Below are 15,429 nucleotides of genomic sequence, written 5' to 3'. Positions count from 1 at the left end.
CGACCAAATGAAGCTGGGAAAACAAATGACCCAAATTACTGCAAATATCACCGACTTGTAAGCCACCATCTGGAGAAGTGCTTTGTCTTCAAGGACAAAGTCATGGACTTTGCTCGCCAAAAGAAGATCGTGCTTGAAGATGAGAAAGCAAGCGCAAACCAAGTCTCTATCACCTTTGGCTCATTCAGTCCGGATGAATTATGTGGTTTTAAATAAAGTAAAGATGAAGAATTACTGGAGAGCGACAAAGCTGAAGTCAATCAACCTGATGATGATGAAGGTTGGACATTGGTGACTCGTCGTAGGCACCACAAAAGGAGCCCACGAAAAGAATCAATAGAACAACCAACAAGGAAAATGATGGTGAAAAGACCAAGGATACGGAATCCAGTTAAATATTTGAAGAAAGCAAAAGTGGAGGTGTACCATCCTCAAAAGCCACGACATCCAGTGACCTTGGAGGAGTTCTTACCAAGTTGGTTCCGCACGAAGATTTCCCATGAGGGTATTGAGGCCTCTTGTTGCAATGCTGATAAAGGGGAAGAAAAGAGTGATGTCCTTCACAAATGACGATCTTCTGCTAGGTGACACTCTTCATAACCGCCCATTGTACCTGATTTGCTATATGCGTGATGAAAAGGTAAATCGAATTTTGGTTGATGGAGGATCCTCAGTGAACATTTTGCCAATTCGCACTGTGAAAGAACTTGGTATTCCCATGAACGAACTCTCAAAAAGTCGTGTGATGATCCAAGGATTCAACCAAGGGGGGCAAAGAGCCATAGGCGCGATCAGGCTGGAAATCACCATTGAAGATATGCAATCAAGTGCATGGCTACATGTGATCGATGCAAAGACTTCATACAACGTCTTGCTTGGAAGGCCTTGGATACATGAGAACGAAGTGGTTCCATCTACCTACCATCAATGTTTGAAATACTATGAGGGTGAAGTCGAGGAGAAGATAGTTGCTGATGATGAGCCATTCACCGAGGCTGAGTCACACTTCGCCGATGCAAAGTTCTACTTGAAGAACCGCATTGTGAAGGAGATAAAAGCTGATGGTGGCATGAAAAGCAAGAATGACGAGCCCATAACTAAAAGAGCTGAGGTGACTATTGGTAAAGCCAAAGTTGTTACTGAGGAGGTACACGCCAACGTGAATAAATCTTATAAAGGGGGTATTGCATCTTATGGCAAGAAAGTAACTCATGTGCTCTAATATGTCCCTAAAAGGAAGAAAGACGAGGGCGAATCATCTAATCTCTAAACCAAGACACTAAAGGAGTTAACTCTTCTGGTAAAACGAATTGAGGCAGTAAAGTTGTCCTCAAAGCCGTTTGCACGGTTTGTAGCCCAAAATCATTGGCAGAATGTGGCACTCCCTACAAAACGAACAGATGAAGGTTTTGATCCTAACGCTTACAAGCTATTTGTAAAAGCTGGATACAATCCCAATGAGCCGTCAAAGTTAGGGAAACTCCCATCAGAAGCTGCAACGAGGCAACCACGTGAAGGTTTGGGATACAAGCAACCGTCACCAGTGCGCATCTCAATAAGAAGGGCGAGCATCAATTATATCACTGTAGAAGATGAATCGGCTGCTTCTAACAAGCCTTCTATCTTTGATCGACTTGGAAAATCGCCTGTAAGGACGTCCGTGTTTGAAAGATTGGGTCCATTAAAGAAGGGGAACAAGTTCCGGAGAAATTTTCAAGGCATAAGAACACCCGCTTCACCCAAAATTCAGGAGATCTCTAAGGATTTCCAAAGTTTGGTTCCTTCTAGAATGAGGCGACAAACAAAACTTGTGGTTTCATGTGAAGAAGTACTGAAGGTAAAGCCATATACAGTGGTCTACACTAAGGAATGTGACGAGGATAAAGAAAGTGTGGGTTCTTCGTATCATGTTACTGTACAAGTCGAGAATGGCGTTCCATCTTCAATAGAGGATAATGCGGAATTGGAGAATATTTCACCGTGTTATCACATATCCTTCAATGATGGGGACCCTCAAGAAGATGAAGATGCGAAGGATGCTCCACCTGAACTTGAAGAAGGAGTGAAAATGATAGTTGATGCCTTAAAAGAAGTTAACCTTGGTACCGATGAAGAACCAAGACCCACCTACCTAAGTGCTTTACTAAAAATTGATGAAGAGAGCACTTATATTGAGTTACTCAAGGAGTTCAGGGATGTCTTCGCTTGGAGTTACAAAGAGATGCTTGGATTGGACCCAAAAGTAGCAGTCCATCACCTTGCAGTCAAAAATGGTGCTCGCCCTGTTAAACAAGCTCAAAGGCGCTTTAGGCTGGACTTGGTTCCCTTGATTGAAACCGAAGTTAACAAACTCATCGAAGCTAGCTTTATTCGTGAAGTTAAATACCCAACATGGGTTTCAAGTATTGTCCCTGTAAGGAAGAAGAATGGCCAGATTCGAGTGTGCGTTGACTTTAGAGATCTGAACAATGCATGTCCGAAAGATGAATTTCCGCTTCCTATTCCGGAGCTGATGATCGATGCTACTACTGGTTACGAGGCAATGTCTTACATGGACGGTTCGTCGGGCTATAACCAAATACGCATGACACCAAAAGATGAAGATCTTACTTCATTCCGTACCCCAAAAGGTATTTATTGCTACAATGCCTTTTGGCTTGAAGAATGTTGGTGCTAGTTACCAAAGAGCTATGCAGAATATTTTCGACGATCTTCTCCACAAGAATGTTGAATGCTATGTTGACGACTTGGTGGTAAAATCAAGAGAGAAGGGCGACCACTTGAAGGACTTGAGGATGGTATTTGAATTGCTCAGGAGGTACCAACTTAGGATGAATCCATTGAAATGTGCCTTTGAAGTTACTTCTGGAACGTTCCTGGGTTTCATTGTCCGACATCGAGGGATTGAAATTGATCAAGCCAAAGTGGATGCCATTTTGAAAATGCCCGAGCCTCGTGATATCCATGAATTGAAAAGTCTTCAAGGAAAATTAGCGTACCTTAGGAGATTCATCTCGAACCTAGCTGGGAGGTGTCAACCATTCAGTCGCCTTATGAAGAAAGGTGTCCCTTTCAAATGGGACCAAGCATGCAGTAATGCCTTTGAGAGCATTAAATCCTACTTGATGAAGCCTCCAGTTTTAGCAGCCCCTATACCTGGAAAGCCATTGATACTATATATTGCGGCACAAGAAAGGTCCGTTGGAGCACTGTTGGCCCACGAAAATAGTGAAGGGAAAGAAAACTCTCTTTACTACTTGAGCAGGATGATGACACTGAACGAGCTGAATTATTCGCTAATTGAAAAGTTGTGTTTGGAGCCAGTCTTCTCAATTCAAAAGTTGAAGCACTACTTTCAAGCTCATGTTGTTCGTCTTGTTTCTAAGGCAAATCCCATCAAGTTCGTGATATCAAACCTGTTCTTAGTGATCGACTAGCGAGATGGTACCTCCAATTTCAACAATTCGAGATTTTGTACATTCCTCAAAAGGCTATAAAAGGACAAGCATTGGCAGAGTTCTTGGCAGATCATCCGATACTTGATGACTGGGAGCTAACTGACGAACTACCTTATGAGGATGCAATGGTCGTTGAAGTTCAACCTCCATGGAAGATGTACTTTGATGGTGCTGCACATCGTGGAGGAGCTGGTGCTGGTGTAGTATTTGTCACTTCCCAAGGTGAAGTCTTGCCATACTCCTTCACCTTGACACAACTCTGTTCTAACAATGTTGCTGAGTATCACGCACTAATACTTGGGCTTGAAATGGCCGTGTGAAGCAATTGCAATTGCAAGTCTTTGGAGACTCCCAGTTAGTGGCCAATCAGCTTTTAGGTAGTTACGAGGTCAAGAAGTCTGAACTACGCCCATATCATGATTACGCTAAAAAATTAATGGGGTGGCTCGGTGATGTGACTATTCAGCATGTGCCAAGGAAAGAAAACAAGAAGGCGGATGCTTTAGCTGCCCTAGCTTCATTGTTAACCCTGCCTGATCAAGTGCAAGTTACCGTCTGCCAAAAATGGGTAGTACCGCCGCCAAATGAGGCTGAAGGTGAAGAAAATGAACTCAAGCATCTTGTCGCTGTTTCTAAAGTCGAGAAAGAGGAATGCGACAACCTATTATCGAGTACTTGTGTTATGGGATACTTCCAGAAAATCCGCGGAGAAGAATTGAAATCCGTCGTTGTGCACCTCGCTTCCTTTACTACAAAGATACCCTATATAGAAGATCATTCGAGGGAGTACTCTTGTGATGCTTAGGGGAAGATGAAGCACTCCAAGCTTTGCAAGAAGCGAATTCTGGGTTATGTGGGTCACACCAGTCTGGACCAAAGCTCCACTTCCATATAAAAAGTATGGGATATTATTGGCCAACGATGCTAAAAGATTGCTTGGACTACGCTCGAAGATGCAAGGCTTGTCAATTCCATGCGAATTTTATTCATCAACCTCCTAAAGTGTTGCACCGACTGTGGCATCCTGGGCGTTTGAAGCTTGGGGATTGGATGTTGTTGGACCACTGCCAAAGTCCTCTGGTAGGCACCTATACATCCTGGCTGCAACCGACTACTTCTCAAAATGGGCTGAAGTTGTTGCTCTTAAGGAAATAAAGAAGGAAAATGTTGCAAATTTCATCCGAGTAAACATTATTTGTCGCTTTGGCATTCCTCGTTACATAATAACGGATAATGGAAAGCCATTCGATAATAGGTTGATAAATAAGGTTTGTGATCTCTTTGGCTTCAAGCAACATAACTCTTCAATGTACAATGCTGCCGCCAATGGTCTAGCTGAGGCATTCAACAAAACTCTATGCAACTTGCTAAAGAAAGTCGTCTCCAAATCCAAACGAGATTGGAATGACCGTATGGAAGAAGCTCTATGGGCATATAGGACGACTCACCGCACGCCAACACAAGCAACTCCTTATTCACTCGTTTATGGAGTCGAAGTCGTCTTGCCACTTGAGGGTCAAATACCTTCATTAAGACTAGCTATTCAAGAAGGGATCACTGATGAAGAAAATGCTCGACTTCGATTAGCAGAGTTGGAGGCTCTTGATGAGAAGAGGTTGGAATCTCAACAGAGTCTTGAATGTTATCAAGCTCGATTGTCTCGCGCCTTCAATAAAAGAGTTCGCCCGAGATCCTTTCAAGTAGGAAATCAAGTCCTTGCCGTACGAAGACCCATAATTACTTCCCATAAACCTATAGGGAAGTTCACTTCAAAATGGGATGGGCCATATGTTGTACAAGAAGCTTACTCAAGTGGGGCTTACAAGCTAGTTGATGCAGATGGCATGAGAATCGTCCCTATCAATGGCAAGTTTTTGAAGAAGTACTATCCTTGAAGTTGCAACGCTCCTCGACGTACGAGCCTAAACTGCAAGTCATGACGCTCCTTGATGCATGAGCTTAAACTACACGTTGCTACACTCCTGGACCGCATGAGTCTAAACTGTGTACGGCCAAAAAAAAAAAGAGTCTGCTAGGTTGAAAATCCCGAAAGAGGCGGCCTAGGCAAAAGTCAAGATCGAAAAAAAAAACTCATCCCTCTGAACTACGTTATGACTTGATCCTCTTCACCGAGGTACGTAGGCAGCTTAGAGTTTTAGTCTAAGTTCAGTCTCATGAGTTTTAAAAAATAAAATAAAATAAAATAAAAGTTTGGCATCATCAGATTATTACATTAATTCTTCCAAGTGTAGAGGCACGTATCTATGAGGAAAAGGAGATGATTTGCGTTGAAGTATAAAAGATGTTTTATTGCTTCAATAGCACAAAAGTTGATACATCCAAAAATGTAGAGACAATAGGAACTAGACATTTTTCTATATAAAAGCCTATATCATGAAGATGATTGTAAACTAGGCTTTATTGCTCAATCGTGTAAATGCTTTTCCAAGTCTGTATGACGTCTCCACATTTGATGCCATCCTCAATTGTTGGTTGAAGATCCTAATCACCATGAGAGCCGCCATTTATGAACTTCAAGACTATCAACAAATCAAGTGCAATAGTTGGTGAAGGGGTCGCTCCACATCTTGTATGACACCACGGTCTGATATCCGGACTCTTTGAGCTTCTTTGCGAGTCTGCAAAAGAAATAAATGAAGAGATAAGATTTGTAATGCATATAGCCAAAGATACTACATGCAATACTGTAGAGTCAATTTCAAGAAAGAAAAAAAAAACATTTGTAGGATAACTCAGAGAGCATAGAGCTGGAAAGCAAGCTCGACAGACGGCGGGATCAACTTTGGAAAACTACTGCAGTCCATCTTGAAGACGTTCTACTACTAACATTTTATATGTTGTAGATTTGGATGCTAGTTTGTAAGAACACAAAACGCTTGCAATTTGCAGGCCCCTAGCTCAAGATATGATTTTTTTTGTCGGAACTACATGAATCTGAAAGTTATTACAGCTAGGTGCATTTTGAGAATTTTCTGTTCCTAGCCCGGAAAGAGTTCTGCCACGAAATTCATATGTATTAAAACTTTGTGAGTGTACTTTCTAACAGCACAAACGGATTGCAATTTGGAGTCTCCTAGCTTGAGATATGAAGTTTTCTGCAAAAGTGCGCAAAGCTAAAAAGCAGCAAGGCAGACATCAAGAGCGACTTCAAAATACTATCGCGACCAATCTATAAGGAGTTTTGCTATGAAAATCGTATGAGTTGTAAGCCTCTGATTTACTTTCTAACGGAGCAAACGGATTTCAATTCCGATTCCCCTATCTCAAGATACATTGTTTTTCGCTGAAAGTACGCGAATCGGAAAGTTTACTGCGGTTAGGCCAACTTCAAAAAATTTCTGTTGACAGCCCAAAAAGAGGTTTGCTTTGAAAATCGTATGAATGTTAAGCCTCTGAGTGTACTTTCTAACGGAGCTAACAGATTTCAATTCTGATTCTCCTAGCTCAAGATACATTATTTTTTCGCTGAAAGTAGGCGAATCGGAAAGTTTACTGCAGTAAGGTCGACTTCGAGAATTTTCTGTCGACAGCCCTGAAGGAGTCCTAATATGAAATGCATACATGTTAAAGGTCTCTAAGTTTACTTCCTAACAGCACAGACGGATCAGGATTCCGACACTTCTAGCTCGGGATATGATGTTCCACGCTGAAAGTATGCAAACCTGTAAAGTTACTGCAGCTGGAACAAATTCAAGAAACTACTGCAACTAATCCAGAAGGAATTTTGATCTGAAATTTTGACATGAGGCTGCGGTATAAGTCTTGGTTTCAGGTGCATAAACTAGCTTTCGGATATCACTCGCCTACACCAAGATATGGCTGGTTCAGCAAGAGTGGACAAAGCCGTGAAAGGAGCGAGTCATGATTGGAGGCCGACTTCAAAAAATTAGTTCTGGTCGGTCCAGAAGGATATTCAATCTGAAACTTTAATATGTTGCACCACTTGATACCTGGTCTCTAGGGGATTAAGGGTTTCGTCATTTGAGCGCTTCTAACTGAAGATATGGATTTTTTCCACTAGAGCGCGCAAAGCTGTAAAACATATGTATCTGACATAGAGATCAACTTCAGGAATCGGCTCGGACCAACACGGAAGGAATTTCAAGGCGCACGAAGTAAATGACACATGTTGTAATAGAAAACAACTCTGCTGCACGTGATCTTCACTGCCTCTCCAGCATCATATCATGAAGCTTTTGCTGTGTACTATTTTCTGAACTTGGCGTAGGCTTTCAATACAAACAGACGCACTGCGAAGTCCCCAAAAACATATGAGCAAGTCGTCCAGTTAGAAGTCGTCAAATACGTGCATCCAGTAAAGAGTCGCCTAAATATGCTTGTCACTGAATGGAGTCCATGGCTCGCGTTTGGGAATGGTCATTCGACTGAAGTCTCCATGAGTAGATGGCTGCAACAAAAAAAAACGGCTTTTCCAACGTAGTGGAAATTGAACCAAAAAACAAAGGGAATTCTTCTGAGAAGCATAATTAAAGCAGCGCATCAACTTTGAACACTATCGGCAAATAACTTACCATTGTGCAGTAAACATAGCCGATCGAGCTTAAGTATTGCGACGCTAAAAAGTGCAGCAGCGTTCCATTCGGCATGTCTCCAACAACGGAGCAAAGAATCTGAAAAAGAAACTTTGGTCGTTCAACGACCTTTCTTAGCAGCATCAGGAAGCAGCGATTAACAAACACAGGGTGCAACTCTGACCAGCAACACACCAAAAATGGGAATTATACAAAAGTGTAAAGACGGAGAATCGGCCAAGCAAAGAATCTGAGTGTCATATGTTTTAGAAATAAACTGTTTCAGAACTATGACACCAGTTAGTTTATCTCGATTAACCTCGATATATCCGTATAATTCATCCATGCCATAACTCACAGGAAACTCAAAATTCAATGAGACAGTGCAAATAAAAAAAAGTACTTTTGTTGCTCTAAGAAAAGAAATATCAATACATGATATCTGTCTAAAAAAAAAAAAGAAAGAGGCAGGGGATCCTAAATAAAAAAAAAGAAAAAATCTACAGCTGTGGAAAAGGTTTGAAGCTAAGGATTTGCTGGAGACTCGTTTTAACTGAATCTTTTAAGAGGGACAGTTTCTCCGCTTCATCATCCGACAACGGAACGTTCGCCTCAATGGTATAAACCTAGCCTTCGGTAACGGTGATTTCCTTTTGACTTTTGGATAGCTTCTCTTGTTGTTTGTCCAGGAGCACGATGATCTTCTTCTTTTTAGAGGTCAGGGCTGCTAATTGTGTCTCGACAGTCGCAAGAGCCACTCGAAGTCTTTCAGCTGACTCATTTGCCTTTCCATATTCCAACTTCGCATCATTGAGGCGTTGTTGCGCATTAGAGATTGAATCTTGGTGCAATTCTTTACTCATCTTGGACGATCTTAAAGCATCATACTCTGCATAAGTCTTGAAGAAAGATTCAACAAGATCCTCCAAAGTAGAAATATCAATGATATTCTCTCTTCGTATTTCCGTAAGAGTCAAACTAATACTTTCCTCCAACTTCATAAAGTTGTCCGTGGAATCTACAGAGAACTCTTTGATCCACTCGCACAATCCACGCCACATCACAGAAACAAAAGTTGATTTGGCACGACAAATAGTCCCATGCGGCTCTTTGCTTGAAGCACCAGGCTGCAATGGCCATGAGGAAGGCCTGAACGATTTCGGGTCCATGACTTCAGTTGTAGCAGCCACAGCTTCACTCGTCACAGCTGGTTGGATAAACTTTCTATGAACCAGAGAAGAAGAATATGGCTTTCTAGGTGGAATTAACTCCACCGAAGAGGCTCCACCCACACCATGATCCTTAGAACCATTTGGTGATTTGTGGGAGCTCTTTGCGTTCATACCAAGATCATCTATGTTGGCAAAGCAATCCTCAATAATGTCATCCCTAAGCTCATAATTGCATAATTCTTGAAGATCTGACTAAAAAAAGCTGAAAGCTGTTAGTATTCAAAAAAAAGGGGGAAAAAAATAAAGTAACAGGAATACAAACAAGAAGAACTCTACTTGTTCTGGCAATTCAGGGAATGGCATTGTTAGGCCCATATCCTCATCCACAAAGGCATCATCCTCAATAATGATGGTATCTAAGGCAGCAGTGACGAAAGAGTCGTTACCCAACTCCTTCGCCTTCTTGTTCGGACGGTTCTAATGGTGGTCTTCGCAAGATTCACTCTCTACTGGACTAGAAGCTGCAGTAGTGTCTCCAATACCATCTAGCGAAACGGGAAGATGATTTTTCTATTCACAAAGTGGCACAAGGCTGGGTTCTCTATCACTATCCTGGTTTGACGAACTAGGCGCTCCTTCCTTTTGCAAGAGTCGATGGATACCTTGGGGGCAGTAGTAGTTGTCTTCAAGGCCAATGAAAGTCGCCTAACTTTCTTTTTTGCCGGTGCATCCACATCCTTCACGACTTTGGACTTGAAAAGGGTCTGGGCTGCTTGCGGAAGGTCATTTGACTTCGTCTCAGACTTGGAAGAAGGAGAAGGTAGCTTTACTTTCAGTCGACTCGGGACCACTTTGGATCGTACATGCACTTGATCTTTATCAGAATTATCCAATGGAACAGTAACTGAAGCTTTACTGCTACTTGAAGTTGAGCTTCAATGGTGATGGAGCTGTGACCTTCGTGCCATGAGATCTCAGAGAGAGAGAGAGAGAGAGAGAAGAAGATGGGAGAAGATTCTAGAACATTGTAATTGAATTGATTGAGAAAAGAAAAGTGAGTGGAACCTCCACTATATACAATTGTGCAACCAAGCTAAGACTAAGTCAACTAACCACTAACTACCTTGCTAACTACTAAGCTGATTGGTACAGCTGTCATAACTAACTAATGACTCCACTAACTTCTAACTAACTAATTAGTACAAATAATTAGTTCCTAACACCCCCCTCAAGTTGGAGGTGTAGTCAACACAACCAGCTTGTCTAACGTAGCATTTTGTTTAATCCCTGTCAAGGCTTTACTTAGAACATCTGCGATCTGGTTGTCTATTCTGATATGATGGAGGGAAATCAAGCCTGCTTGTAGTTGATCACGCACAAAATGACAATCGCTTCTATATGCTTGGTCCTTTCGTGGAATACTAGATTCCTTGCAATATGCAATGCAGACTGGCTATCACAGAAGACTGAAATGGGCAAAGAAAATAGGACAATCAGCTCTTCAAACAGCCTGCGTAGCCATACTAGCTCTCCCACAACCTTTCTCAAAGCTCTATATTCTGCTTCTGCAGAAGAAAGTGATATAGTCTCCTGCTTCTTAGACTTCCTACTAATGGGACTGTTGCCCAACAAGACCAGACAGCCTGTGATGGACCTCCTAGAGTCTGGGCAAGCTGCCCAATCAGAATCATAATAAGCTTTGACTGTATGGTCCCCATCCTTTCACATGAAAATTCCCGAGGTAGGATCATTCTTTAGGTATGTCAACAAGTGAAATGCTGCCTTCAGGTGAGGTTCTCTGGGCTCCTGCATAAACTGGCTTAAGTGTTGAACACTATATGCTATGTCCAATCTGGTGTTGGTTAGGAAATTTAGTTTGCCTACTAACTTCCTGTAGTAAGTGGGATCCTGTAGTATTGTTCCCTCCTTGGCCTTTAGTTTTACAGTAGGGTCCAAAGGTGAAGAGCAAGCCTTGTGTTCTAGACAATTATACTCCTTCATCAGATCTAACACAAATTTCCTTTGTGATATAATGGCCCCATCATCCTTATACATAATTTCCAGTCCCAGGAAATAATGAAGTTGTCGTAGATCCTTGATCTTGAACTGCTCATGTAGGAAACTCTTGAGTTGTGCAATCTCTTGCTGATCAGTCCCAGTTAATAACACATCATCCACATATACAACAACATATACTGATGTATTTCCATTCCTTTTATAGAAAAGTGAATAATCATACATGGAGTGTGTGTATCCCCTTGAGCATAGTGCCTCAGTTAGTTTTGCATACCATTGTCTACTTGCTTGTTTCAGACCATAGAGAGATTTGTTCAGATTGCAGACTATACCTGGCTTGTCTGTTACCAACCCAGGTGGTATCTGCATATATACTTCTTCATTGAGATCCCCATGTAGAAAAGCATTATTCACATCCAACTGTGAGATGGACCATCCCTTCTTAACTACTTTAGCTATTAAGGCCCTGACTGTTGTCATTTTTACAACTGGTGAGAAAGTTTCTGTATAGTCTATTCCTGCTTGTTGAGTGTAACCTTTGACAACCAACCTGGCTTTGAACCTCTCAATGTTGCCATCTGCTTTGTGTTTCACCTTATACACCCACTTACAACCAATTGCTTGCTTCCCAGGTGGTAGCATCACTAAATCCCAAGTGTGATTAGAGTGTAATGCATCAAATTCCTGTGTCATAGCAGCTTGCCAAGCAGGATCAATGGCTGCTTCCTCATATGATGATGGTTCCCTGTCATGACAAATATTTCTCACAAGAGTCTGACTATCAGGAGTTAGTAGATCAGAGGCAATATGGTGATTCACAGAGAACAAAGCATTTAGGGAAGTAGTTTTAAGTTGAGGTAGGGAATGGACATAGTCCTGTAGGTATGTGGGAAGTTTGTGAGCTCTGTGTGACTGTCTTGTTGGATGAATTTGTGCTACATTGGTCTGTTCAGTGTTATGTTGTGATAATACACTAGGTGGTGAAGAACTAGGTGTTCCAGAAGGTGAAGGACTAGCTACATGCATAGGTGACATAGAAACAGATGTGCCGTCTACACTCCTTTGATCATTCAAGACTTCAGGGTTCTGTGTGATATTTGTATTCTCAGGAGGTTGTTCACTTAGAGATTCAATGAAAGGAATTGGATAAGGGACAGGTGATTTAGAAGATTTGTTCATACTAACACTAAAAGGAAAAATGGACTCATTAAACACCACATCTCTGGAAATATGAATTTTTCTAGTGGCTAGACTTAGAACTTTGTACCCCTTTGTGTTGAAAGGATATCCAACAAAGACATTAGGTGTTGTTCTGGGATTGAACTTGTCCCTATGTGGCATTGCACAGTAGGATAACATAGGCAACCAAAGCTCTTAATGTGGGAATACTTTGGCCTTTTTCTGTATAGTAATTCATATGGTGTCTTATTGCTGATAGAATTGGATGGCAATCTGTTTATTATACAAGTGGCACAAAGGACACATTCACCCCAATATCTTAGAGGTAGCTTGGATTGAAAAAGGAGGGCTCTGGCTGTTTCAAGGAGGTATTTGTGCTTTCTCTCCACCACACCATTCTGCTGTGGTGTGTGGGGACAAGTTCTTTGATGAATGATCCCTTTAGATTGGAACAACAGTTGCTTCTCTACTAGTAAACTCCAGTCCATTATCTGACCTTATGGACTTGATGGTTACACCAAACTGGTTCTCCACCAGATTCATGAAATTTTTGAGTATCTCAATGACATTACTTTTACTGGATAAGAGGTGAGTCCAAGTGGACCTGCTATAATCATCCACTATGGTGATAAAATATTTATGTCTATCATGTGTAGGGACATGATATGGACCCCACAGATCAACATGTAAAAGTTCAAAGATTTTGTTAGTTGTGCTGGTTTTCTGAGAAAATGTAGCCATTGGACAAATGGTGCAGTTAAAAGGTTGTTTGGGGGAGAAGTTAGTAGGTATGGAGGTAATCTTCTTCATTTTGACAAAGGGGACATGTCCAAGTCTATTATGCCACAACACATTCACATTATTTTCAGCCCAAGAATGAGACAATATGCTAGGTAATTCAGAAGATGGACTTGCAAAAGAAGTTTGTTCTTTAGCACTTGCACATGAATTACTTAAAATTGGAAAAGACACACACTTATTGGTATGAACTGGTATATCTACAGTAGAATGAGAGGGACAGTGTGTGTTACAAGTGCAACAAGCAGAAATGGTAGGTAGTATGTGATTGTCCTTTTCTGCAGGGCTTGCATTGTTCTTCTTCAAACAACTTGGGCATAGGATGTACAACCCATCTCTCACTTTACCAATCACCATAGGCCTCTTCATTGAAGCCTGCAATATACAGAAAAGTTTGAAAAAGGCAACAAGACAGTTAAGATGAGAGGTTAAAGAGTGAACAGAGATTAAATTGTATCTGAAAGTGGGAACATACATCACTTTATCTAGAGTGATCTTAGAGATGAGAATCACACTACCAATTTCTGTCACCTTTACTTTGTAGCCATTTGGAAGTATGACTAACATGGGATAAGGTAAGTTTGTTATGTTGGTTAATAAGGATCTGTTGAAAGTCATGTTATTTGATGCTCCTGAATCTATAATCCATGAATCAACTTTGTTCTTGAAACATTCACATGAGAGTTTACTAAAGTCAATTGAGGAAGTGCAAGCTATCATACCTGCAAAGTTTGTTGCTCCTGAAGTAGCATTGGCTCCAACTTCATGGTCTCCTATTCCTGCTGACTGAAACTGTTGTAGCAGGCTCACCAACTGGCTGTACCCTTCTTGGGTAAGACTAACATTCTGAGCATTGTCATGACTGGCATACTTCTCATTCTCTGCAAGTTGATGTCAGTAGTTGCTACATGTGCATTAGCCAATGTTCTATTGCCTTTACTGAATCTGTTACTGTTGTTGTTGTTTGAGTTGTAATAATAGTTGGGATTCTGCCTAGCATTTTGATTGAAATTGCTTTGACCTGTGTTTAGATTTTGATTGTGGCCAAAGTTCTGTGGGTATCCATGAAGTTTGTAACATTTTTCTTTGGTGTGTCCTGGCCTCTTACAATAGTCACAGAAAGGTCTATTCCTGTTGTTGTGATTGTTGTTGGGAGAGTAATTTGTTCTGAATGTCCTAGGTCTGATTGTGTTAGCATTCAAGGCTAATGACTCCAGTGCTAAATGGATACTTGGATTAATTTCCCTCTGCCTTTCCTCTTGGATTAACAGAGAAAATGCTTGAGCAATTGAGGGAAGAGGATTCATCATCAATATGCTGCCTCGAACAACAGTGTATGTCTCATTCAATCCCATAAGGAATTGTATGAGTCTCCTATCCTGTTCAGCCTTATGCATACTTTCCTTAGCTCCACATAAACAATTGCAAGTGCAATGAGATTTGGCAATCAAGGTATTAAGTTCCTCCCATAACTTTTTCATTTTCATGTAATAACTAGTGATATCAAGGGATCCTTGAGATAGATCATTGATCTCCTTCTGAATTTGGTACAGCTTTGTCCCATTTGTTTGGTCATACCGATCCTCAAGTTCTCTCCACAATTCGAATACATCAGCTACATATTCAACACTATCTGCAATTTCCTTGGTCAAAGAGTTCAGGATCCATGATGTGACCATATCATCACACATTTCCCATAGGCGGAATTTTGATGAATCTAGATCTGGTCTTTTGCACTCTCCGTTGATAAATCCCAACTTATTCTTCACAGATAATGCTCGCATCACACCTCTTCTCCATGATCGATAACCAAAACCATCGAATGGAGCGGGAACTAAAGCTGTCCCAGGATTATCGGATGGATGCATATACAAGGGACTACTGGTATCAACCCCTGACTGGTTGAGAGACTCATTCACAGTTGGTGTTGATTGATTATCATTCTCACCAATAGTCATATTTGTGATCTACAGAATTTCTAAGAGGTTTGATGGCTAGAAAATATGGTGATTAGGAATTAGCAGCAATTCTCAAACAATTACAGACCAAAAGTAAGAACAAAAACCTGTCCTCAGAACAATAGCTCGAAATCAATGGAGAAATGAATTTGCATGTGTGCGATCTAGTTCAAAAGGTCAGCAGCAGAAGTAGAACTAGCAAACTTTGTGAAGAGAGTCCAAAATCGATGCTCCTTGCTCTGATACCATATCAGAATTATCCAATGGAACAGTAACTGAAGCTTTACTGCTACTT

The 15,429-nt window shown here is 41.2% G+C and overlaps 1 protein-coding gene across 1 annotated transcript; it reads right to left on the bottom strand.

The window, feature by feature from the left end:
* Window positions 1-12,819: 12,819 nt before the first annotated feature.
* On the bottom strand, window positions 12,820-15,134 carry LOC109205890. The gene is made up of 4 exons (XM_019368646.1): window positions 14,111-15,134; window positions 13,899-14,057; window positions 13,657-13,814; window positions 12,820-13,551 (listed from the first exon to the last, which is right to left on the bottom strand). The coding sequence occupies exons 1-4, from the start codon at window positions 15,132-15,134 to the stop codon at window positions 12,820-12,822; spliced, it is 2,073 nt and encodes a 690-aa protein (XP_019224191.1).
* Between the last annotated feature and the right edge of the window lie 295 nt (window positions 15,135-15,429).

Source organism: Nicotiana attenuata, unplaced genomic scaffold (genome assembly GCF_001879085.1).
Source record: "Nicotiana attenuata strain UT unplaced genomic scaffold, NIATTr2, whole genome shotgun sequence".
NCBI classification, from domain to species: Eukaryota; Viridiplantae; Streptophyta; class Magnoliopsida; order Solanales; family Solanaceae; genus Nicotiana; species Nicotiana attenuata.
Note: the sequence above shows the minus strand (reverse complement) of the source record. Positions and strands in the feature narration are given on the sequence as shown.